Here is a 23,211-nt window from a genome sequence, read left to right as displayed (position 1 = left end):
GAAATCTTTATCAGGGAGTCTCATTTTCTTGTTGGTCTCTCTAAATTAAAAAAAAGGTAAAATATCTCTAGTTTTGAAAATACAGAGATGTTTGATTGAGGAAAGAGTTGATTACTGCCTCATGTTTCTAGGTGTGTCCTCTGTGGTTGGCCCACGTGGTGGTGGTGCTTCTCCAGGTGACAGAAAGTCAAAGAACAAGTCTACACGAGGGAAGAAAAAGAGCATATTTGAAAATTACATGTCCAAGGAGGATGTTTCAGAAGGCTTGAAGAGAGGAACACTTATCCAGGTGCTTAAATCATATTAGAAGGCTATTCCTTGAATCAGAAGTAATCTATTTACTCAGGAAAGTGTTTATTTTTCTGTGCTGTGTGCTTTGAAAGAAATGATGATGTAACAGGCACAGGGCTTCCTACTTCTTAGACCCACAGTGCAATTAGAGGTAGCAGGCACCACAAGACAGAGACAGCATAGTGTTCTGAAATTTGAGAGGCAGGAGCTGTTACTTCCAGTTAAGGTTGTCAAGCAATGTTTTATTGGAAGGGATTTTTTTTTTTTTTTTTAAATCTATATTGATTTCAGAGAGAGGAAAGGAGAGGATAGACAGAGATAGAAACATCAATGATGAGAGAGTCATTGATCGAGCCCGCAACCCAGGCATGTGCCCTGACCGGGAATCGAACCCCGATCGCCTGGATCCTAGGTCGATGCTCAACCGCTGAGCCACGCCCAGCCGGGCGGAAGGGATATTTTTTATCCAGGCCATGGATTGGTGCTATTTGAGTAAGTAGAGATAAGAGAAAGAGCTTTATAAATGGAGGGACCAGTGTGAGCTACTCAGACAAAAGTGGGAAATAGGGTTGGACTATAAGAAGCATTGATAGTTCAATTTGCCTTGAGTACCTGAAAGCTGAATGACGGAGAGTAAGATTGGAAAGGAAACAGTAAACAGCAGCAGACAATATTTGTTGGGTGCTTTATGGTTTACGAAGTACTTATATAAGCTAGTACAGCAGTTTGGCTCAGCAAACATTTGTGGAGCACCCACTGTTAGCCAGGCACAGTCTATAGTTAAGAGCATGTGTATGGGTGCTCTCAAGATGAAGGTAGATGAAGCTGCCTTTGTGTACTTTGAGCTGGCAGCCCAGTGGGGGGCAGGCAGTCATGTGAATAGATGATTTGAGGATAGACAGTAAGTGCTCAGATAAAAGTGTCACCAGGGGATATGAGAGACTGTTTGGGGGAAATTGGGAAATGGGGGGTGGTGACATCTGCCATGGATATTGAAGGATCACCAGTTTGGATCTATTAAGTGAGTGGTATGTGTGTAGGAAGGAGATATGGAGAGTAGTGGCGCTAATGAAGACATGAATTTGTGAAACAGTATGGAGTAGGCAGCTAGGTCTCCTTAGGTGTGAAATGTGAGGCAGGTAGTAGGTAGTGCGATGGAGAGGCGGGCAGAGCCCCACATATTCTGTGAGTTAAGTTCATTTCACAGTTCTTGGATTAGTATGAAACACTGCTGTGTGTTACCTGGCTCCCTTGAAAATGTTGACTGTGCTCCATTTTTCCTCATTCTGTGAGCTCAGCCTCTATATTTGTGTTTTTGGTTGAAGATACAGCCAATTAATAGATACTATCATCTTTCCTTCCTTTTTTTTTTTTTTTTTTTTGTTAATCCTCATGCGAGGATATTTTTCCATTGACTTTTAGAGAGAGTGGAAGGGAGGGAAGGAGGGAGGGAAGGAGGAAGAGAGAGAGAAACATCGATGTGAGAGAGACACATCGATCAAATGCCTCCCGACAGGGGCTACAGATCAAACCTGCAACCCAGGTACATGCCCTTTACCAGGAATTGAACCCGAGACCCTTTGGTGCGTGGGCCGATGCTCTAACCATTGGGCTACACTGAGCAGGGAGTCTTCTATTCCTTTTTATCACCTTTTTGTATTTACCTGCGGTCAAGTGCACATGTGATTAATATAGACTCTTGAATTGAAAACTGTTTTTAACAAACGAGTTGATCTTTCTGACTTTAGAAGTCCTATGGCTCTTTTTTTAAAGCTTCCCTTGTATTTCTTTGACAGGCCTCTCTTAGGAGAGTTGGGACGTTTGTCCACTCATTAATCCACTCACATGCTGTTTATTGTTCGGCCCATACCCTAAACTATTTTATTACAGTTTCTTGGCCCTCGTCTTGCCCCACGTAGGAGGACCTGTTGTGCTTTTCCCGTTCTCATCCCCTGCGTTTTCCTCCAGGTACGCTCCGCTCCATTCACCCTGATCTTTAGACTGTTCCTGTAAAGACCCTGCTCTTTCATTCCTCTGTAACTCTACACGCTGTTCCTGGTGCTTGGAATGCCTTGTCCCACTATCTTGATGTCATTTTACTTGACCTTTAAGTCCCTATCTAAATGTCACCCCCTTTAAGAGGCCTCACTTTAACTCTCCACAAAATCAGCCATTACCACTTTCCTGAAGCTGACTTCTTGGTTTACCCTTTATTTTAAACCTATCATGATTTTCTGACATTTATGTTTCCTCAAATAGACTGTTCTCTTCCTTGTGGTCAGGATCATATCTTATTCCTACATATCTGGCATTTCGTTGATGCTTAATACATTTATAATGAATAAATATTTATTTACTGACTGCATAAAGGATCAAGGTACTTACAGAAGAGTCATGGAAATCTTGGTTGTTATAACTTGAAAGAAAAATTGCTTATAATTTTGGTTATAGAATTTACACAGATAATGTGAGGGAAATATTCTACAATTGTATTAGTTTTTGCTCCTGCCTATTAATTTTTGCTTTTGAAGCAACTCTTTGCTGATAGTAAAGTAAAACAACAAAAACCTCTGATCAATATAACAACTCTCATTTCCAGGCGTTTTTAAGTGATTCCTCCTGGCCTGTGACATCATGAGACTCTAGCCAGAGCCTCCCCCCACAGATGAGAACAGTTGTCCTTTGCAGATGGGAAAGGAACAGGTTCCAGATATGAGGTCACTGTGTGAAATATACAACACTGTAAATAAGATTTTCATAGGCAAAGAAACAGAGTCCATCTGCTTTCTGATAAAAACTTTATGTGTGCAGCCCTTGATGGGCAAGGTAAAGAGCTAGACAATAAAATATTTTTTAATGTTGTTGGAGAAAATTAAACTTATTAAATATACTTATATTTAACTTTTGTATGCAAACATAAGTATACCGTTATACCCTTTTTCTTTTTTCTTTTTAATATGTCTTTATTGATTTCAGAGAGAGGAAGGGAGAGGGAGAGAGAGAGAGGGAAACATCAATGATGAGAGAGTCATTGATCGGCTGCCTCCTGCACCCCCTGCTGGGGACCGAGCCCGAAACCCGGGCACGTGCCCTGACCTGAACTCGAACCCCGATCTCCTGGATCCTAGGCCGACGCTCAGCCACCAAGCCACGCCCGGCCAGGCTCTTGTATCCTTTTTCTTTTCCAGAGGAGCAGCTTTTAATGAGAGATACTGAGATATTTAAAAATAGGAGTAGAATAATATTTTTGTTTCCTTTCAGTACTTTGATGATTTGACATTTCATGAGTGTTTTTTCCAATGTGAGGAAGAGGAGTTCAAAGTGACCAAGAAATCTCTTTCCTGTTTGAACTGACCAGCAATAACCCATGATCATGTACATGTAGTTTTGAAAATTTTTTGTAAACAAGTCTCCACATCAAAGAACACATATCCTTTCTCTCTATATAGGTTCAGTGTTGGTAGGTTGTTATAGGAGATGTTGGGAGAAATTGAGAGTATGGGATAGGCAGTCCTGGAAGGGGCTCAGATTTGGGGTGATGACCAAAGTGACATGGATAGGAAGATGGTAGAATTGGTTGGTTTCAAAATCCCAGATGTTGCTTTGTCTCAAGGTGGTGCAGGCAGAGCCCCCAGAGCTGCCCAAGACATGATGTCAGAGTTCCCCCTAGAAGAGAATATTTGTGTAAAGCTGTTATAGGGCCTCAAAAGAAACCCTAGGTCAGGAAGACAGGACAGGATGGCCTAGCTTCTAGGATTTTCACCATTGTTAAGAGTGAAATCAGCTAGAGAACATTTGGGTGTGAATTAAAAAGAAAAATAGAGATGACCTTACAGTGTACTGCCCAGTGATTTAGAAGGAATAGATGACATTCATAACATTAATACTAGGGGCGATGGGAGAATTTCAACTCTGCAGACAATTAAGAGCTCAACAAATGTTTCTTGACTGCCTATTAAGTGCCAGGCATATAACAGAGAGGCAGTTCACTGGGGAGATAGGCAAAAACAACTAAAGAAATAAAGAGGAAATTACAGCCTGTGACAAGCGCTATAATTACCTCTGAGGAGGTGATCTCTGAGTTGAGATCTGAAGGGTGAGAATGAGCCAGCCATTTGAAGAATTAGGAAAAGAACATTATAGTCAGAGAGATCAGCTAGTAGAATAGCAGCAAGCAGAAAAAGGCTTGGTGTTTTTGAGGCCTAAGGAGAACGCCTACTGGACATGATGGGGAGTCACCTCATTCTAGGCAGGGGAAGGACATGACCTATTTTATGCCTGAAAAACATCTCTCTGGCAATTGTAAGACAAGTAGGCTAGAGTGGAAGCTGGGAGACCATATAGCAGGCCATCAAAGGATACCAGGCAAGAAAATATGGAGATGTGAATGGGGAGGGGTGGTAGTGGAGATGGAGAAAAGTGGGTGGATGTGGAGCTGGAACTGGCATGACTTGCTGATGGATTAAATGTGGAAGGCGAGGCAAAGGGAGGAATAAAAGATGGCTCCTGAGCAGCTGGATGGATGATGTTGCCATTCACCAGGATCGGGAAGACTGAGGGTAATTTATAAATTAAGCTTCATCATAGGTATGTATGTATAGGAAAAGACAGTATATATTGGTATCAGTCCCATCTGTGGTTACAGGCAACCACTGGGGGTCTTGGAACGTATCCCCCGAGCATAAGGGCACTGTATTCTTTTTGTGTGTGTGTGTGTTTATTTTTGTTTAAAATATTACAGATGTCCCTTTTTCTCTCTAATAACCCATTCCACCCCTTCCCACCCCCCTCCCCAGTCCCTCTCCACACCATTGTTCGTGTCCTTGGGTTGTGCATATACGCGTATAAATTCTTTAATCTCTCCCCCTCCACCCACCCACCCACCCTCCTCTGTCCCTCTGAGCTTTGTCAGTCTGATCCATGCTTCCGTGTCATTGAACATATGGGACTACATCAAACTAAAAAGCTTCTCACAGCAAAAGAAAACAGCTTCAAAATACAAAGGAACCCCACAATCTGGGAAAACATATTTGCCAAGGATGTATCTGATAAGGGGCTAATTTCCAAAGTGTACAAAGAACTCATACTACTCAGCAAGAGGACGACAAACAATCTAATTAAAAAATGGGCAAAGGACCTGAATAGACACTTCTCCAAAGAGGACATACAGATGGCCAAGAGACACATGAGAAAATGCTCAACATTGCTAATCAGAGAGATGGAAATTAAAACCACAATGAGGTATCACTTCACACCTGTAAGAATGGCTACCATCAACAAATGACATGTGCTGGTAAGGATGTGGGGAAAGGGGGAACCCTAGTGCACTGCTGGTGGGAATGCAGACTGGTGCAGGCACTATGGAAAGCAATATGGAGGTTCCTCGAAAAATGAAAAATGGAGCTGCCTTTTGACCCAGTGATCCCACTTCTAGGAATATACCCTAAGAATCCTAAAACACTAATCAGAAAGAATATATGCTCCCCTATGTGCATAGCAGCACAATTTACAATAGCTGAGAACTGGAAACAGCCCAAGTGCCCATCAGTAGATGAGTGGATAAAAAGCTGTGGGACCTTTACACTATGGAATACTATGCAGCTGTAAAGAAGAAGGATCTTGTACCCTTTTGGACAGTATGGATGGACTTGGAGAATATTATGCTAAGCGAAATAAACCAGGCAGAGAAAGACAAACATCACATGATCTCGCTCATACATGGAATCTAAAGAACTTAATAAACTGATGAACAATATCTGTCCTTTTCAATAGAGCCTAGTTGCAGCCCTGAGCAACCTGTCTCTCCCCTGAGCCCAGCCTTGGCCTATTTGAGTGCTGTGTAAGTAAAGGCACTTTCAGGGCCGACAGCATTCTCGTCTCTATGTCATGTACTGATCGCCCACTGAGCTAGAAGGGAGGATAGAAGAAGAGCAATTGCGAAAAATAAAAACTTAGGTCAGAAAAAAATGCCTGGAATCAGGAAAGAAATGAACTTCAATGACTTGACTTTTGTTTATTTGGAGTGTCTTCTCATTAGACTGTAAGCTCTATGAGGGTAGAGACTTACTGCTGTCCACTGTGTCCTCATGACTAGCTTATCCTGGTCATGCTAGTCATCAGGAATATTTGTTGAGTGAGTGGATGAATATTTAGAGTAAGCTTTTTCCCTCTCTCTCCCCTAACAGGAAATAGCTGTCCTAGAAGGGAAATTGCCATGACGTTCATAAAAGAGGTCTGGCCTCAGCAAGCTTTGCCAGCCTTTTCTTCCAGCCCCTCTGTCTCTTACTCTAAGCAGAATTACAGTCTGAAGAGAAGGGCATTTGCCCTCTTTTAAAAAAATTAATCCTCATTCAAGGATGTGTTTTTATTTAATTTTATTGAGTTTTAGAAAGAGAAGAAGAGAGAGGGAGGAGTGAGAGAGAAAGAAGGGAGAGAGAGAAACTTTGATGTGAGAGAAACATTGATTGGTTGCCTCCTGTATGCACCCCAACTGGGGATCAAACCCTCAACTGAGGTATGTGCCCTGACTGGGAATCAAACCCGCAACCCTTTGATGTACAGGACAGTGTTTCAACTAACTGAGCCATCCAGCCAGGGCAGCATTTGCCCTCTTAATCACTCTTGCTTGCACAGTGTCCTCTGCCTGTATTCCTTTCTGATTTATCTGTAGTTTTCTCCTCCATCAAGTCAGACACTGTTTCTGGAGCTTTCCTAGTGTCTCCAGCTGAAAGTGAGCTGCACCCTCACAGCATCCATGCTTTACTCTAAAAAGGGCTGAACTTGGTCATCACTCTCCCACACTATCGATCTCCTTCTTGAACATGGTCAGAATTTGAGAAATAAGTATGAAGGACTGAGTGAGCATTTGTAGTAGTCTTATTGGGATGTTAATGGTAGTATAAACTGTTGCATGGAAATTTGTAATTTTTACATGGTGCACCAGTGAAAGAATTATTTTCTGCTTTATTTTATGCCCTTCACCTATTTTGTTAATTATGTATCTTTGAGTCTTTTAGCATTTTAGGGGGAAATGTTATTTAAAATGCTTTCTCAAGATACTCTTTGAGTCTGGCTCTTAGGAAAATAACAGCCTCCCTCCATGTGTTCCAGTGGCCTTCAGATGCAGCTGGGACGTGGGGCGGGTTACAGCTTCCTGCAAGAGCCTGAAATACTGAACTGTTAGTGAGGGTGGCCCCCACCTGCACCCTGTGCATAAATAGAAGCAGACCCAGATTTGGTGCTGGAATAACATGAAGTTGAAGGCAGACTGGGTGGCCTGGCTGTTGGATCCAGGATCCCCATTTACATTAAGAGCTGGTTCTGGACCACTTTGAATTATTGACTCCTTCAACTCTGCAGAGGAACCAGAGTAAAAAATACGCATCGAATCCCTTGAGGCTAAGTATCCTGGCTGGAAATCAACCTGTATCACTTTGAAAATTGTCACAGAAACAAGCAGTTGTGGAAAGGTCTTAGAGACTTAAAAAGGCCATTATGTAGTGAGGCGTAATTCCTGATTACCTTGTTCTTAAAGCAAAAGTTTAAATTTGAAGACTAGCATGTAGGGGCACATAAAATCCCAATAGCTGCCACTCTTCCACTCTGCTCCAGGCTTTGTTGCTCCTCACCGCTGCCTGTTTACCGCAAGGCACCAGTGTGAGCTTTCAGAGTTGATGGAACCCTGCGTTACAGACACCAGTACAAATCATTTTTCATGCATCTAATGAATAGTTCTCATAATCTAACTTGTTTTCTAAATCGAACTGTTTAATTTAAAAAACTTTTTATTGGAGAATAACATAAGTATGGAAAAATTATACATGTATAACTAGTTAAATTTTCATGGATTTTTTATTTTATTTTAAAGGGTGTATTGAGAATTAATCCAAAGAAGTTTCATGAAGCCTTCATTCCTTCCCTGGTAAGTTCAATAATTTTATAATAAACTTAATGTCACATTCAATTTTTTAGATGTGCTCTGAAATTGAAATAATATATTCTAACTAAACAGCAGAGTAGTAAAACAAAATTGAAGATGGGCAAGTTTGTTTCAAACTTGAAACAAAATTTGCCTTTGGTTAACAACCCTTTCTGCCAGTCTTAAAATCACACTTCAAATGAAAAGGGTGGCATTTGTTACTAGGCTGCAGAGCAGCTGAACCCACGCAGACACCCACCAGTTTGTGTAATTGGACACCCTTGGTTTATAGCTTAAAAGGATTTATGGGTTTTCCACTGATTTACGTTCATCTTTCCTAACCAAATATGCTATCTACTTTCGATCTACTGCATGAGCTAATCTGCAAAGTTGTCCAAAATTAATGTGTAATGCTTTTTTTTTGGTTAGGGTTTCTCACATCACTTTTATGCAGGTGATAGGACTTGGTACAAGACTCTTTACCATTGGGTCTTATGGTAATGACTCATTTTACCTTATGTTCATGACTCATTTTAATGGGCTCTCTCCCGTTAAGGGAAGTTCACTCTAACATATAGTTTACAGTAGGCGTCTGAATAAGGCGTGATTGTACAAGGCTGGTAGAGCAATGTTCTTAAATTCCTGACCTCACTTTTCCCGGACACTGTAAACAGGATAGCAGTAGAATTACAGATTTTTCAAGGTAGAAGAGACCATAGGAATGAACTTTTGCTTCTAGATGAGGGAATGGAATAAATATATTTCATTTAACATATTTCATTACGTTACATGACAGGTTTTGCGAGAATACAAGTTTAGTCATGTACTTCACAGGTATTGTTATTATAGTAACCTTAAGACCTATTTTCAAGCTCAGTTTAGTTCTTTCTTTTCCTTCTCCTCCAGAAGCCAAGGATTCACATTTGTATCTCAAGTCCAATGGGTCTTATCCATTGGATTAGATAAAAAGTGTTACTGACACAAACAACAAGTGTTGATAAGGATGTGGAGTAAAGGGAACCCTTGTGCACTATTGGTGGAGTAAAGGGCACCCTTGTGCACATTGTAAATTGGTGCAGCCACTATAGAAAACAGTGTGGACATTCCTCAAAAGATTAAAAATAGAACTACCGTATGACCCAGCAATTCCACTTCTGGGTACTTATCTGAAGCAATCTAAAACACTAATTCGAAAAGAATATATGTACCCCTATGTTCATTGCAGCATTATTTACAGTAGCCAAGGTATGGAAGCAACCTAAGTGTTTATCAATAGCTGAATGGATAAAGAAGATGTGGTACATATGTACAATGGAATATTGCTCAGCCACAAAAAAGAATGAAATTTTGCTATTTGCGACAGCATAGATGGACCTGAAGGCTATTATGCTAAGTGAAATAAATCAGAGAAAGACAAATACCGTATGATTTCACTTATATGTGGAATCAAAAAAATGAAATAAACAAAACAGAAACAAACTCTTAGATACAGAGAACAGATTGATAGTTGCCAGATAGGACGGGGTTGGGTGGCTGGGTGGAAAAGGTGAAGGGAATAAAAAGTACAGATTGGTAGTTACAGAACCATCACAGGGATGTAAAGCACAGCACAGGGAATACAGTCAGTAATATTGTAATAGCTATGTCTGCTGTTAGATCGGTACTAGACTTATCAGGGTGATCACTTTGTAAGTTATGTAAATGTCTAATCACTATGTTGTACACCTGAAACTAATATAATATTGCATATAATTGAAAAAAAAAGCAATGTAAGAGGGAGATAGTAGAGGCAGTAAATTACATGTAGATAAATCCCACCACTGGTCTGGATTTCTGAGTATACACAGCTCATGCCCATGTCAGGTGTGAACTTGTGTGAATTGGAAAAATGCTCACAGGTAGTCCAGAAGGTGGGATGTCAGAATCAGGGCTTGAATGCGCCTGTCCCTGCTTTAGCAAGGAGAGTAAAGACAGTGACTGATATTAAAGAAGGTGTAGCCTCAGCTCTGACAGTAAAAAATAGAAGTTTTCTTATTTGTAAAATGAGGTGGATTAAATATTATCTAATGTTTGTCATAACCTTAAAATTCTAAGGTTTTTGGAAAGTCAAAAATAGACTAGATTTGATGAAATTATGTAGGTTCATTCTCACTGACTCTAAAAAATAATTGTGAACTTATGCAGTGTGATTTGCTGTGTTCAAATATCTACTTAAGTCAGTAGGCTAGGAAAAGTGAATTGATCATCAGGTATAGGAAAATACTTTGTTTTGGGGGAACTTGACTTAGATTCATTATACTTTCTACTGATAGAAAGTTGATTTTCATTTTCTTATGACAAACCCCAAATTCATGGGATAAGTCACTTATGTGTAACTGCCAGTCTCCTGGGGTTCTGAATAAAAGTAAGATACAGAGTTAGAATAAAGCCATGTGACTTTAAGCAAACCAAGATGATTTGTTATTATTAAGATGCCTTTTTATCCTATTTGGGCGTAAGATAAAAAGAAATGGACCCCATGTAAAAAATTGGCTTTTTATAAGAAGCACAGTTTCTATTATGAATTATGTTGATGCAAGAAGTTTTGAAACTTTTTGGTGCATCTTGTCATGGGAGGCGCTCTTTGTATATCTGTGGAACTTATTTCTAGTCCAAAAGGAGCTATTCCATTGATGGAGGATGCTCTGACCGTCTTGGCATCCTGAGCTGCCCTCCCCTGTAGCCTCCTGCATATTTAGTTAGATTACTCAGATCCCTGTTTATTTCCTCTGGGGTTGTTCATTATCCATCCCTCCCTCCCCCTTTTCTCTCTGATGGGTAAAGCAAGGTTTCTGGCATTCAAATAAAGGGCTGAGCCTTTTTTTCTTTTTTAAAGAAAGGCAGACTGCCACATGCAGTACCTCATTTGAATGTATCTATTGGAGTTTTGGAAGCTTGACTACCCTACGTTCTCCTACAAATGGACCTTGAGAGTTTGTTTGGAGGTTCTAGCAGGGGGTGCAGCTACTCGTTTACTTTGACTGAAGAACCGCCCTCTCCTTTAGGGGAAACCTGTCCTCTTGACCGAGCACAGCTCGGGAGGGACACACATGGAGTAGTGAAGGAGGAAGAGGACATCCACCTAGCCAGCCAGATCAGCAGAATCAACCCTGGCATCAGTGGGGTGACAGATGTTGCAGCCAGATTGCCCTCACATCCAGGGCTGAACCTTTTGGCCTTAAAAAGTAGTTAAGAGGGATGACTCAAAGTTTTAACATTGAGGTGTTGCCATGTTTTGTATCTTTAAGAGATTCTGCACAGTAGATACAGGCTTCTGAATGAATGAAATAAGAGCTGAGTAGTGATGCAGTAGATTTATGTGTTGTCTGATGTTCAACTCAGCCCTACCTCTCTTGGTTTCCTGGGATAGAAACATGACAATACCAGTGTCTTATCATCTTAAATCTCTGAGCTGTCTAAGGGTGGTATAACTGCTTATGAAAGAGGCATCTCATTGCATATGTTTTGACACATGATAATGGGTAGGATGACCTACATTCAGATAGCTCCTTTTTCATTCTTAGGAAGCCGGAAACATCCTGTTGCTTTATAAATTGCAGAAGGCAGTGATTGATGAGTGTTGTGCTACACTTTAGTTGTTCACTCTCTGTGTACTGCTTGCCTCTTATTTCTCTGAGAAGCTTGTCTTGAGGTCAACTGCGGTAATTCTGTCTTTGCAGCTAACATGGTAGCTGGCCCTCAGGGACTAGGGTGGGTCAGGCTTGGCAAAGTATGGAGGCCACAGCTGCCAGCCCATGGCTAGATTGGAAATTGAACAGAAAGACTGTTCTAAAAGATCTCTAATGATTTGTAACGGGAAACCATAAAAATTGCTGAGTTCTGAAATCCCATGGGGGTGGTGAATTTGGAATGCTAATTTTAACTTTGACTATAATGTCATAGTAATCACCTGTAGTCATTTGTTGAGTGTTAAATCCATTCTATATCAAGTGTCTATTAGAAAATTTTGAGTTTCCCAAGTCTGTTTGCTATTTAAGAAAAATTAACTTCCCTCTTACCCTCTGAAAAGAAGCACATAGATAAACTTTTGGAAGGATACAGGGATAAGAGTACATGTTTGCGTGTTTGTTGATGAAATGTTTTGAAAATACTTAATTTTTTACTTGCTGTTGAAGGTATGCTTTTCCTTAGCTGTGTTTTCCATTTAAGTGTTTTTGTAAAATTTGGCTTATTTTTGTAAAGTAGCCTGGCACTAATTTAAGTTTAGCCATTGATACCTGGGGAGTTCAGTGGGGCTACATTGCTTAAAGGGGTTGTTTATAAGCACATGATTGAGGTGAATGTGTCCAAGCTTTGTTGCATCCACGGTTTTGAGTTCACCCAGCTCCTAAGTTGGTGGGAGAAGTGGAGCGTGAGAATGCTTTATGAATCTCATTTTATGTCCCTTTTCTTTTCTTCTTTGCCATCTACTTAGGGCTCCATAAAAACAGCCTCAGTATTCCCTCTGCCACTTTCTTGTGTGTGTCGGGGGGTGTTGGGGGAGTATGATTTTGCTGGTTTCCTCTTAGAGAACCCGCATTCTAGAGCTCTTGCAGCATCTGCTCTCCATGTTCTTGAGGGATTATATGTTGTTGTTCTGTTTGCTTGCAAACCTTCTTTTTTTTACTCTTAGCCTTATTTTTAAAAAATTCAGCTAGTGTAGAAAAGATATCAGCATGCTTTATTTTATTTAAAACAGAAAAAGGACAACTCAAGGATAATCTACTCCTTGTTTGAGTTAGGAAAGCATGCAATCCCAGTTTTTTGCTTCATGTGTTTTTGCTTGTTTGATTTTGTCCTGCCTGCAGTAGATCTCCTCTTACTTGGTCATTTGTTAGTATTTTGTTAATCTGCTCTTATGTGTTCATCACCACTTCTATTAGTTCCAGAGGGAGTGAGCTCTCTCTAGGTCTGCCTGTGGCTATGTACAGTGTTCCTATTAAATCAGTGGACAGACTGGGGAGTCTACAGTTTTTAAACCAAGGAAGTAATTTTTGGTTATAAGCTTTGGTAAGCTGATTATTTCTTTCTCCAACCTAGGATGGTGATCGAGACATTTTTATTGATGGGATTGTCGCTCGTAATAGAGCCTTGAATGGGGACGTGGTGGTCGTGAAGCTGCTTCCGGAGGAGCAGTGGAAGGTGAGTTAAATTTTCATTTTCTAATTATAGACTTCTCAGGGCCTTTTGTATTCATGGTCCATCAATGAGGCATCATAAACTGAAGCAGTTATGGGCCCCTAAAGCCCTGTGGTTGCCTCAGAAACAGGCCCCATGATGCTCAGGACATAGAAGTGTGTGGCGAGCAGACGTCGAATGATCTGAGTTGTCCTGCTTGCACTCTCCTCATCACGTACTTTGCAGATGATATAACCTTTCTGTGCCTCAAATGCCTCGTGAAAATGGGAATGAGCACAGTACCTGCTTTATAGGTTTGTCAAGAGGATTAAATAAGAATACTAGTAAGAATCTTAGAATGATGCCAGATCAATGGTAGCAGTTCAAGAAACGTTAGTTATTATTAACTTGTCCAGAAATGTGGGAAGTATTACCTTATACCAGAGCTTTGTTGAGGCATAAGTTTAATTCTTTTTTATCTGATAGGGCTACAGTAATTGAGTTAGACCTGTGTGCCAAGCGTCTGTAGGGCGCAGGGAATTAGTCATGATCAAGATGATATAGTTCTTGCCCTCACAGAGCTTTTAGTCTGGTGGGGAGTGCAGGCAGGAGGAGACACATACTAATTGCACTTATACAAATTTAAGGATAATTTTTTTTTTTTTAATTCTCACCTGAGGATATGTTTTTTTAATTGATTTACGACAGAGAGGAAAGGGGAGAGAGAGAAAAAAAAACCATGGATGTGAGACAGAAACATCAATCGGTTGCCTCCCGTATGTGCCCCACCACACCTGACTGGGGATCCGACCTGCAACCTAGGTATATGCCCTGACCAGGAATTGAACCCTCACCCTTTTGGTGTATGGGATGACACTCCAACCAACTGAGCCACCTGGCCAGGACTAAGGATAATTTTGATTAATGCTGTGAAGTTAAGTGCAGAGTGTTTTATGAAAGTGAATTATCCTAATCCAGAACCCTGCCCACTGCCTATTGTCAATATAGTCTCCTCCCCTTGATTCCTTGAAAGCACAGCTAAGGGTTGGTTCCGGGCCCTAGGAAGATAGGTTGACTTAGTTCACTTCCCGTTTTCTTTAAAGCATCATCTAGCACAGTGTTACCAGGCCCGAGAAGATAAGAGGAGTGCATTAAGGCCGGGCCAAGAGAAGGGAAGTATTCTTAGAGGTCATTTGACAAAGTAAAAAGGCAGCGTTATAGTTTAGATGAGCCAAAGAAGGACAAAAAAGACGGCTTCTTTTGACTTAAGGGGTGGTAGTGGGTAGAACTGAAAGAAATAGAAGAGTGGCTAGCAAGTTGGGTGGGTCTAGAGCTGACTAGGTGTTGACTGGTGGAGGGAGTAGGAATGGCGCGCCTAACAGTAGAGCACCCGCTGAGCTCTGCAGAGGTTGCTTAGAAGAACAAGGCCAATTGCCTGGCATCCGTACTATCCCAGGCTGACTAGGGGATGGCTAAAATAAACAAGCATATAGATAAACCAATCAGTTGAGTCATTTCTCTTGTTCTTCCCCCATTTGTATTTAAGACCAGCAAGCACATCCTTTCCTGGTATTAGAAGCACTCTTGCTTTGGGCAGGAAGCCTAAGAAGATCGGGATTGGCTGGCTGGAGGTGAAGGTGTTTGTTGTTGTTGAGTTTTGGAAGGACAGACTTAGGACTTGGGCATTCTTACATCTGCCTTGGTGCCTTTACTTCTAGACAAAAACCTGTACCTGCTTTAAGACTCAACAAAGCAAATTTGTGGTTTTCCCCAAAAGGTTTATTTTTGTGGATTCCTGGTTCACTGGAGTTAGTTAAGCAGATAAGAATTTGTAGATATTCTTATAGCATTCCCACATTCAGGCTGTCAAAACATTCAGGCTATATAGACACAGCTTGTTGCTTTTCTATTTTACGTTAATATCTGTAAAATATTGGCATGGGTACAGAGAAAGGCCTAGACTGGCAAGGAGGACCCTACCTTTTGAGTTGCTGGTAGGTGTAGAGTAGGGCCACTGACAGAGGGCTGGCCTTGGTGTGCGCATGGCCTTCTCCAGCTTTCGGAAGATTTGAAATGTAGAGGATGGCCCAGGGTTCCTAACTTGGGCTGTTTCTGTGGAGCCGGTAAGGATCTTCACATTGGCTGTCTGACAATTTGCTTTTTTTTTAATCCTCACCCAAGGATATGTTTTTATTGATTTTTAGAGAGAGGAAGGGAGAGAGAGAAATATTGATGTGAGAGAGAAACATTGATAGGTTGCCTCCTGTACCTGCCCTGACCGGGGATAGAACCCGAAACCTGGGTATGTGCCCTGATGGGTAATCAAACCCACCATCTGTCAGTGTTGGGTACAGTATTCCAACCAACTGAGCCACACCGGCCAGGGTGACTTTTTAAAGTCAGCCCCATTAGTTAATTTCATAGCTTCCCATTTTGAAGGGGGGAGCTCTGTTGACTCTAGCCCACTTATGACAGTTGGTGATAGGGTCAAACAAGAGAGAAGAGAATATTCAGACTGTTATCAAGAATCCCTGACTTGTAGAATCTAAACATCTCAAAGCATACTGGTCAATTGTATTACAGGTTTGTTAGTACAAAAGCATATTGTTATCAAAGTTCTCTGTAGTCAGTGGTGTGAACAAATGTGAATTAATTGGATTATTCATCTTTGCTTCTTTATACTTGTTGTGCTCACCCCTCTTGGGTATGTAAACTACAGGGCCTTTGGGGTTTTGGAAAAAAACAACTGTTCTTTTAGCTGTTGTAGTAAACAGTCAATTTATTTCACAGCATGTTTTTTTGGGCATAATAGAGAGCTATAAAAGTATCAAGCTGTGAGGCAATCTAAAAAATAATTTGCTTGTATATAACAATTTTAACTTCAGAATTATTCCACATTTTTAGTATTTATGTATTTTTTTATTACAGACATCTAATGAAGGATGGTTGAAGGGCAAATGAGCATTTATTTTCACTTTATTAGTTGAGAAATTAAGTGACTTCTTTGAGAACTTGGAGTTTTTGACAGAACCAAGGAGTAGAATCAAGAATCCAGATCTTTTGACTTTTAGCTTAATGTTCTTTTCTTATGTAGGTTTTTTTTTTGAGTGAGTGCGTGTGTATGTATTTTTCTAGGATGAGCATCTGTGGCTTTCCTCAGGTTTTTTAAACTGGGCGGCATGTTGCCCCAGTAGTTAGGAGCCATGATCCTGATGTTCTGCCTGCAGCAGGGCAGGGTACCAGGAACTTCTCATCTGCCACCCATTTTGCTTTTGTGCTAGATGTTGGAAGTAGACTCAAGTAGGTTACAGGCTTGCTCTTAAGGAGCACGCGTAGGCTGCGTGGGGAGGGGATGGGAACAAATACGGTTTGCAGCGCAGAAAGAGAAGTCCATGTTAGGGAAGCATGAAACTCTAGCTGAGTGAATTGGGGAAGGTTTCATGGAGGAGATTACATTTGAACTAAGGTTTGAAGGATGGGAATGAAGGAGAGAGGATTTGTTTTGTTTTAAGAGGAGAGTGATTTGCGCTGAGAAGGATTTGACAAGAGAGTATTATGAAAGTTTCCCCTTTGAAGAACATAAGGAATAAAGCTCCCTATTCCTGCCATGCTTAGAGGAAGGGAGGGAGGGAGAGAGAGACAGAGAGAGAGACATCGATGTGAGAGAAAAACAACGGTCAGTTGCCTTCTGTACGCTCCCCGACTGGGAATCAAACCACAACCCAGGTATGTGCCCTGACCGGGAATTGAACCAGCAGCCGTCAGTGCATGGGATGTCACTCATCCAGCTGAGCCACTTCAGCTGGGCTCCTCTCTTAATACTTTAATACTTTACATTACAAATAAGCAATGTAAACCTGTGGATGTTGCTGCTGATTGCTAACCTTTTAGTGCTTACTATGTACCAGGAACTGTATTTAGTGTCTCACACCATTCTTTAGTTTGCTGTTATCTCTATCTCAGTTTTGTGAATGAGAAACCTGAGGCTTAGCTTAAACATCTTACTTATTTAGGGAACTAGGGAGTGCTAGAGTTGGGATTCAGATTCACATTTTATTTCATGGTCTCGCTGCTTATTAGTCCAGCGATATAAAGAAGAAAAGTTGTTTGAGCTGTAGATAGATATTGTCAGGTATCATAAAAATCAGCATAAGTCCAAAAAATAGTAATAAATACTTTAGCATTAGCTAATATTTTAAGATACCATCATAGGTAAAGATGACACTATTAATTCAAATGACCAAAGGCCTAGTATTATTTTTAGGAAATAAACAGTCTAGGAAAAAATAATTAGAATTCTAGTAGTTGTATCTTAAGCCTAGAGAGGTATGATGGCTTTTCAGGGTGTATGGAGGCAGATGTGGGACTGAGTCACAACCTTACCTGACATCTGTAGAGAGTAGGTCAGATACGGAGAGAGCTGACCCAATTTGAAAGTCAGATCAAGAGCTGGACAAAGCAGAGTCAAAGGGGTTACAGACCCAGATGCCATCCTGATGTGTTGGCAGCAGATCCCCCATTCATGGGGCATGTGACACAGGTATTCAGAAAGCAGGTAGGCGGTTGCCATGTAGGAGGTGGGTCCTTCTGGGGCTTTGGGATAGGGTTCTAATTTCAGAAATATGAGCTGTCTTATTACAAGCAGCCACTGGGCTGGGAGTCAAGGATAGGACTTGATCCCCAAGCCAGAATTGGCTAGAGCAGTACTAGGAACAAGAACCAAAGCAGAAGACCAACCCTGAGATCTAGAATTCTGGGCCTTTTCTAGTTGTATAAAGGAAATTTGGGAGTCTAGAATTCAGCTCTGGTATCTTGGATCTGGGAGGTGGGTTAAAAGCTAAGGCCTCCCATAGGAGGAGCCAGAGCTGTTTAAATATTGCCTACCTTGCTTGATTGGGAGCTAGGGTGAGCAGCTTAGTTGATGCAACCGTAGTGAGTGACCCTGAGAAAATCAGAGTGAGGGAGGCTGACAGGAGCATATTAACAGTACACTCAGTCAGATAAAACTGTGTGAAAGAGAAGCTGACTAGCTGAAGAGTCAGGGTGGATTTCAAGTGAAATTTCTACTCATTGTAACTTAGCTTCTATATTTTGTCTGAATATTTAAAAATATAGTAAGACAGTCTGGAGTTGACTTGATAATTGATACCCACTGGGAAGCAATAATGCTGTTCCTTTATCCCCCAAGCATTCGTTGAGCATCTGCATTGTACTGACAGGATACAGTGGGACTAAATCAGTCAAGCACTTTATTAGCTAAGTCTAAATTTCTCTTGGGACAGGAGTCTTTCACTTAACTTACAACAGAGCAAAGGCTATACATGAAAACATTTTTATTTAATGATACTAATATTTTAGCAAGGGAATAATAGAAGTATGGATGGGTATTTTGGAAGAGATTGGCACAGAAAGAAAGAAAGAACTTGAGTTTGGAAGAGTAAAGGAGTACTGATAGGAGTAACTACTCTTGTTCTAAATTAAACAAACAATAGGAAAAATCAAAGTGCACATTTAATCCCTGGTTTTCAGTAGCTGTTCCAAACCTTCTAATGGTCACATGAATTTGGTCTAGTACAGTAAATTGTCTCCTTTGACAACTAACTTTTCCTTCAAGTGATTGTTTTAAAGTTTTGTCTTCCAAGTTCTTTAAATATGCACCCATCATACTAGATTATATTTAATCCAATCTCTTATATAACCACTATCATTTTGGATTGTTCTCAATTCCAGTGGAATTAGGATTTCTTAGAACTGTTTGGTTTCCTGGCCTGGATGGCAGGCCCAAAAAAGACTTGGAAGGTACTTGATGATGGAGGGCAAGGTCTTTGGAGCCTCCACCCACAGCACTATGGTAGGTGAGGTGTATCTACTACCATGATCAGATTTTCCTCAAATTGTTATATACACAAATCTATTTTTAACAGTCATCTTTTCTTCTTCATTATTGCCAGCTCTGGGATCAAATACTTCAGGTTCTTCATTGCTTTAAACATGCTTTCAGATCTCTGTAATTCAAATTGAAAAGTCTGAAACAAGGAATGTATCATTTAAGGATAGAGTAGCTTATTTGTCCTGGGAAACTCCCAATTAATATATCAGGATTATTTGCTAGAAAACTAATTCATTCCTTCTTAACTCCATGGAGATGGGTTGATGAAATTCATGCTCATTGTAAGGAATGAGTCAATGTAGATTAAAGTACTGACAACAATGTTGGTGCATTATGAGTGCCCGAGAAATGTCAGACATTACTATTATTATTCTTTGAAATGAGGCCTAAGAGTCATAGTTTGGCCAGGATCGCGTAATAACCCAAATTTACAATATCCTGCTCTGAATTTACCACTGACATTTACTCACAGCAGACGTAAAATATTGATGTAGAATGTTGACATAAAATGTTTGTGATTTAATAAACATTCCTTTGAAGTGTCTAAATTTCTGGACAATTGTGCGGTAGGTCAGGTTACACATGGCTTATTTCTTACTTGTGCTCCTTGCCCATCAAGATAATTTAGAGCTTTGCTTTGTATTCTCTTTGTTCCAGAGTTCCAGAGTGAATGGAACAGCTGCCACCAGGAGTATTCCCCTTTCCTGTGGCAGAAGGAAACAGAACCCTTGAGGGCCACATTTAAAAGGCCTTTCTCCAAAAGTGACTAATTAGTTCTGCCCACAACTCATTGGCCAAAAAGAATCACCTGCCCTGCATCCACAAGAGAACCAAGAAGTGTAATCCTTCAAGTGTCTCCAAGTAGTGATCATAAGACATATCTGGTGAACTATGCTAATGACCATCACACTGGATTAATTATACGCTGCATTCTTTACTAGCCATGTAAAAAGTTATTTGATATTGGTCATTAGGGAGATCAGGCAAAAGCTTATATATCACTTAGTGCAAATTCATCCCCACTAGTGAAAAGAGAATTCACAAGTACCTGAAAATGGTCTAGATGATCTCTAAGATCACCTTTAGTTATGTAATTCTTGCTTTAAAGTACAATGAGTGATACAAAGTAAATTTGTTGACCTTTGAATTAAGTAAATGGTGTAATTTTTATAAATGAAAGGCAAGGAAGGAAATGTATTGGTGTTTATTTCGTAATATTTATAAATCATAAAAAGTTTATAATTAATAGTAGTGTGATATTGCTTGTTACTGCCATTGTTAATATTTTTGTTTCTTATTTTTAAAAGTGTCAATAGACATACTTTATATTTTATTGAAACTAGTAATGATTTAGGGCATATCCATAACTATTATGAATTTAGGCTTTTGTCAAAGTAGGGGACAGATGATAGCTTTAAAAATGAATCAAAACAATATGAAAATTGTATTTCTAGCTTTGTACTCTTAGAAAGTTGTTGGTTTAAAAAAGTTTACCATCAGGAGACTTGCCATTGGCTTAAATATAAAAAATAATAGCACCACCAAACCCAGCATAAGACCCAAATCTAGATGACTTCAGAATGACTCCTTTAAGACTAGATTTTACCAGCTGATTTTGAAAGCAGTATTTGGGGCTACTCAGTGACTGTATAACCCCAAAGAGATGCTTTTGGACCCCATTTGTTGAAAAGTAGCTTTTTTATTGGAACTTGGGCTTAGCTGTCTGCAAAGCAAGGAAGAAAGTGCTAAAGGGAAGCAAAGACATGTTTCTTACATGATCGGAGACATACCCAGTGAAGCAAGAGAGCTTCTTGTTAATGTAACGTTCTCCCCAAAGTTCTGGGCAGGTCTTAGCTTGAAAAGAAGGTCAACCACTATGTAGATAAGCTCCTGGCTTTTATATGATTGTGAGCACACATGCACATACAGTTCTGCTGCACTTTGCAGCTTGTGGTCAGGTTACTTTCTTTATTCTTTTCTAGTTCTTCTTCAAAGTTAAATCTCATAAGCAGATTACCTCTAGGGATGATTTTATATGTGGCAGCCAGCCTGGTCTCACCGTTCACAATAGCTTCCTCTGTTGTGTCATCTTCTGAACCATGGGAAGCATAGAGCTCACAGGGAGCATTTGAGGTCTTGTTGGTTTGAAATGAAATGACATTATGTGAACAATGAATTGGAAATAATATTGGGTCATATATATATGGCCATTCAGAAATATAGTGTCTGTGGTGGAGAAGGAACTACCTCATTAGTAAAACATGCTCCCACCCCCATTCTCTAAAGTCATGATGCTATACCACACTTAGGGCCAAACAAGTTAAAAACAACAAAAACCCCTTAGACAAATATATTTTAAAAACCAGGTCAGTGTTTATTCAAGGATCTTGGGAAATTTGCTTTAGATTCTTGGAGTCATCTTGTTTACCTGCCAGGCCTCCAGTTCTGGGCCTGCTGAGGTAGAAGAAAGCCTGCCATGCTTCAGAGATTGGAGCATGTTGCTTTCTCTGGCATCATCTCTGCTAAGAGTTCACTTCTCCATCCTCGCCTGGTCTAGCTTTAGGTGGCTCATTATAGGGAGACAGGTGCTTATGTGGTCATGGCCCAGTAGAACAGTGTTTTTCAACTTTCTCATCTCATGGCACACACAAACTAATTACTAAAATTCTGCAGCACACCAAAAAATATATTTTTTGCCTATCTGACAAAAAGGAAAGGTATAATTTTGATTCATTTGCACCGGATGGCTAATGTTGTGTTGGCTGTTGTCATTTTTTATTTGACAATCTTGTTTTCTTAAATAGCTAAACCAAGCTTGAACCACTTTTATAGGGAGTTATATATTTTTCCTTACCACAGTGACAGAGATGTAGAAAGAGGGAGACAGGTTCCACAGTTCTAAGTGTTAGAATCACGGCAACCCTATTCTTGGGTTGCTGTGATCCAAGCCAGGAAAGAGTTTGCAGTGGCCTGTGAATGGCTGGTAATGGAAGATATTGGCAGGTAAGATGAAAATGGTCAAAAAAGGTCAGTGGACATTGAGAAGGTCAAAGTCTTTGAATGGTAAGCCTAAGATCAGAAAGTTGGTTTCTCTAGGGAAGAGAAATTCTTAAAATTTTTTTGAGTCAGAAGGTAATTTAATCAGATTTTTTATTTCTAGAAATTTGTAGGATGGCATTGAGAATACCAGGGAGTTTGTGGAGATATAACAATGCTTGTAGCCTGCCTGGCATGGCTCAGCGGTTGAGCATCAACTTAGGATCGAGGAGGTCATGGTTTGATTCCTGGTCAGGGCACATGCCCAGGTTTCGGGCTCCATTCCCAGTAGGGGGCGTGCAGGAGGCAGCCGGTCAGTGACTCTCATCATTGATGTTTCTCTCTCTCCCTTTCCCTTCCTCTCTCTGAAATAAAGATACATTTTTTTTTTTTTTAAAGAACGCTTGTAAAGAAGAAAAGTGAAGGCTTTGGTGAAGGAGTGTGTTCAGTTGGAATAAGAGTCAGAGGTGGTTGTGGGTTTCAAAGGCCTGAAGATGTGGTCTAAGATGTGATGTCAAAAGAGAGACCAGAAAGGGAACTGCTGTGAAGGGAAAGACTAGAGTGGTTTTTGATGCTTTGAGTTTAAAAGGATAGTAGCACATTAAGATGGAATTGTCTAGAAGACACTGTGTTGGGTACTATATTCAGTGTTGGGGTAGAACAGTGGGCGAATATGCAAAAAAAATCCCTGCCTTCGTGGAGCTTGCATGTCACTGGGAAAGACATAATAATGTAAATAAAATACCATGCTCAGCATGCTCAATAGTGATAAGTACTGAAGATGGAAAATAAATTAATTAAATGAAGAGAGAGAAGAATTTTGGGGATGTGATTGAGATTCTAAATAAGGTGACCAAAGAAGGCCTTATTGAAAAGGTGACTGAGTAAGAACTGAAGGAAGTGAGGGAGCTATCCTTGT

General features: G+C 40.4%; 1 protein-coding gene across 2 annotated transcripts in view; it reads left to right on the top strand.

Annotated features, from left to right (window-relative positions):
• DIS3L2 (DIS3 like 3'-5' exoribonuclease 2) overlaps positions 1–23,211 on the top strand; it is a 215,250-nt gene that overhangs the window by 30,218 nt on the left and 161,821 nt on the right. For both annotated transcript variants that reach the window (XM_081142279.1, XM_081142280.1), the window contains exons 3-5: positions 132–289; positions 8,159–8,212; positions 13,289–13,390. In XM_081142279.1, coding sequence (XP_080998405.1) covers positions 132–289; positions 8,159–8,212; positions 13,289–13,390 — 314 coding nt within the window. The remainder of the gene's footprint in view (positions 1–131; positions 290–8,158; positions 8,213–13,288; positions 13,391–23,211) is intronic.

The sequence above is a fragment of the Miniopterus schreibersii genome, assembly GCF_964146895.1.
Source record: "Miniopterus schreibersii genome assembly, chromosome: 7".
NCBI lineage: Eukaryota > Metazoa > Chordata > Mammalia > Chiroptera > Miniopteridae > Miniopterus > Miniopterus schreibersii.
Note: the sequence above shows the minus strand (reverse complement) of the source record. Positions and strands in the feature narration are given on the sequence as shown.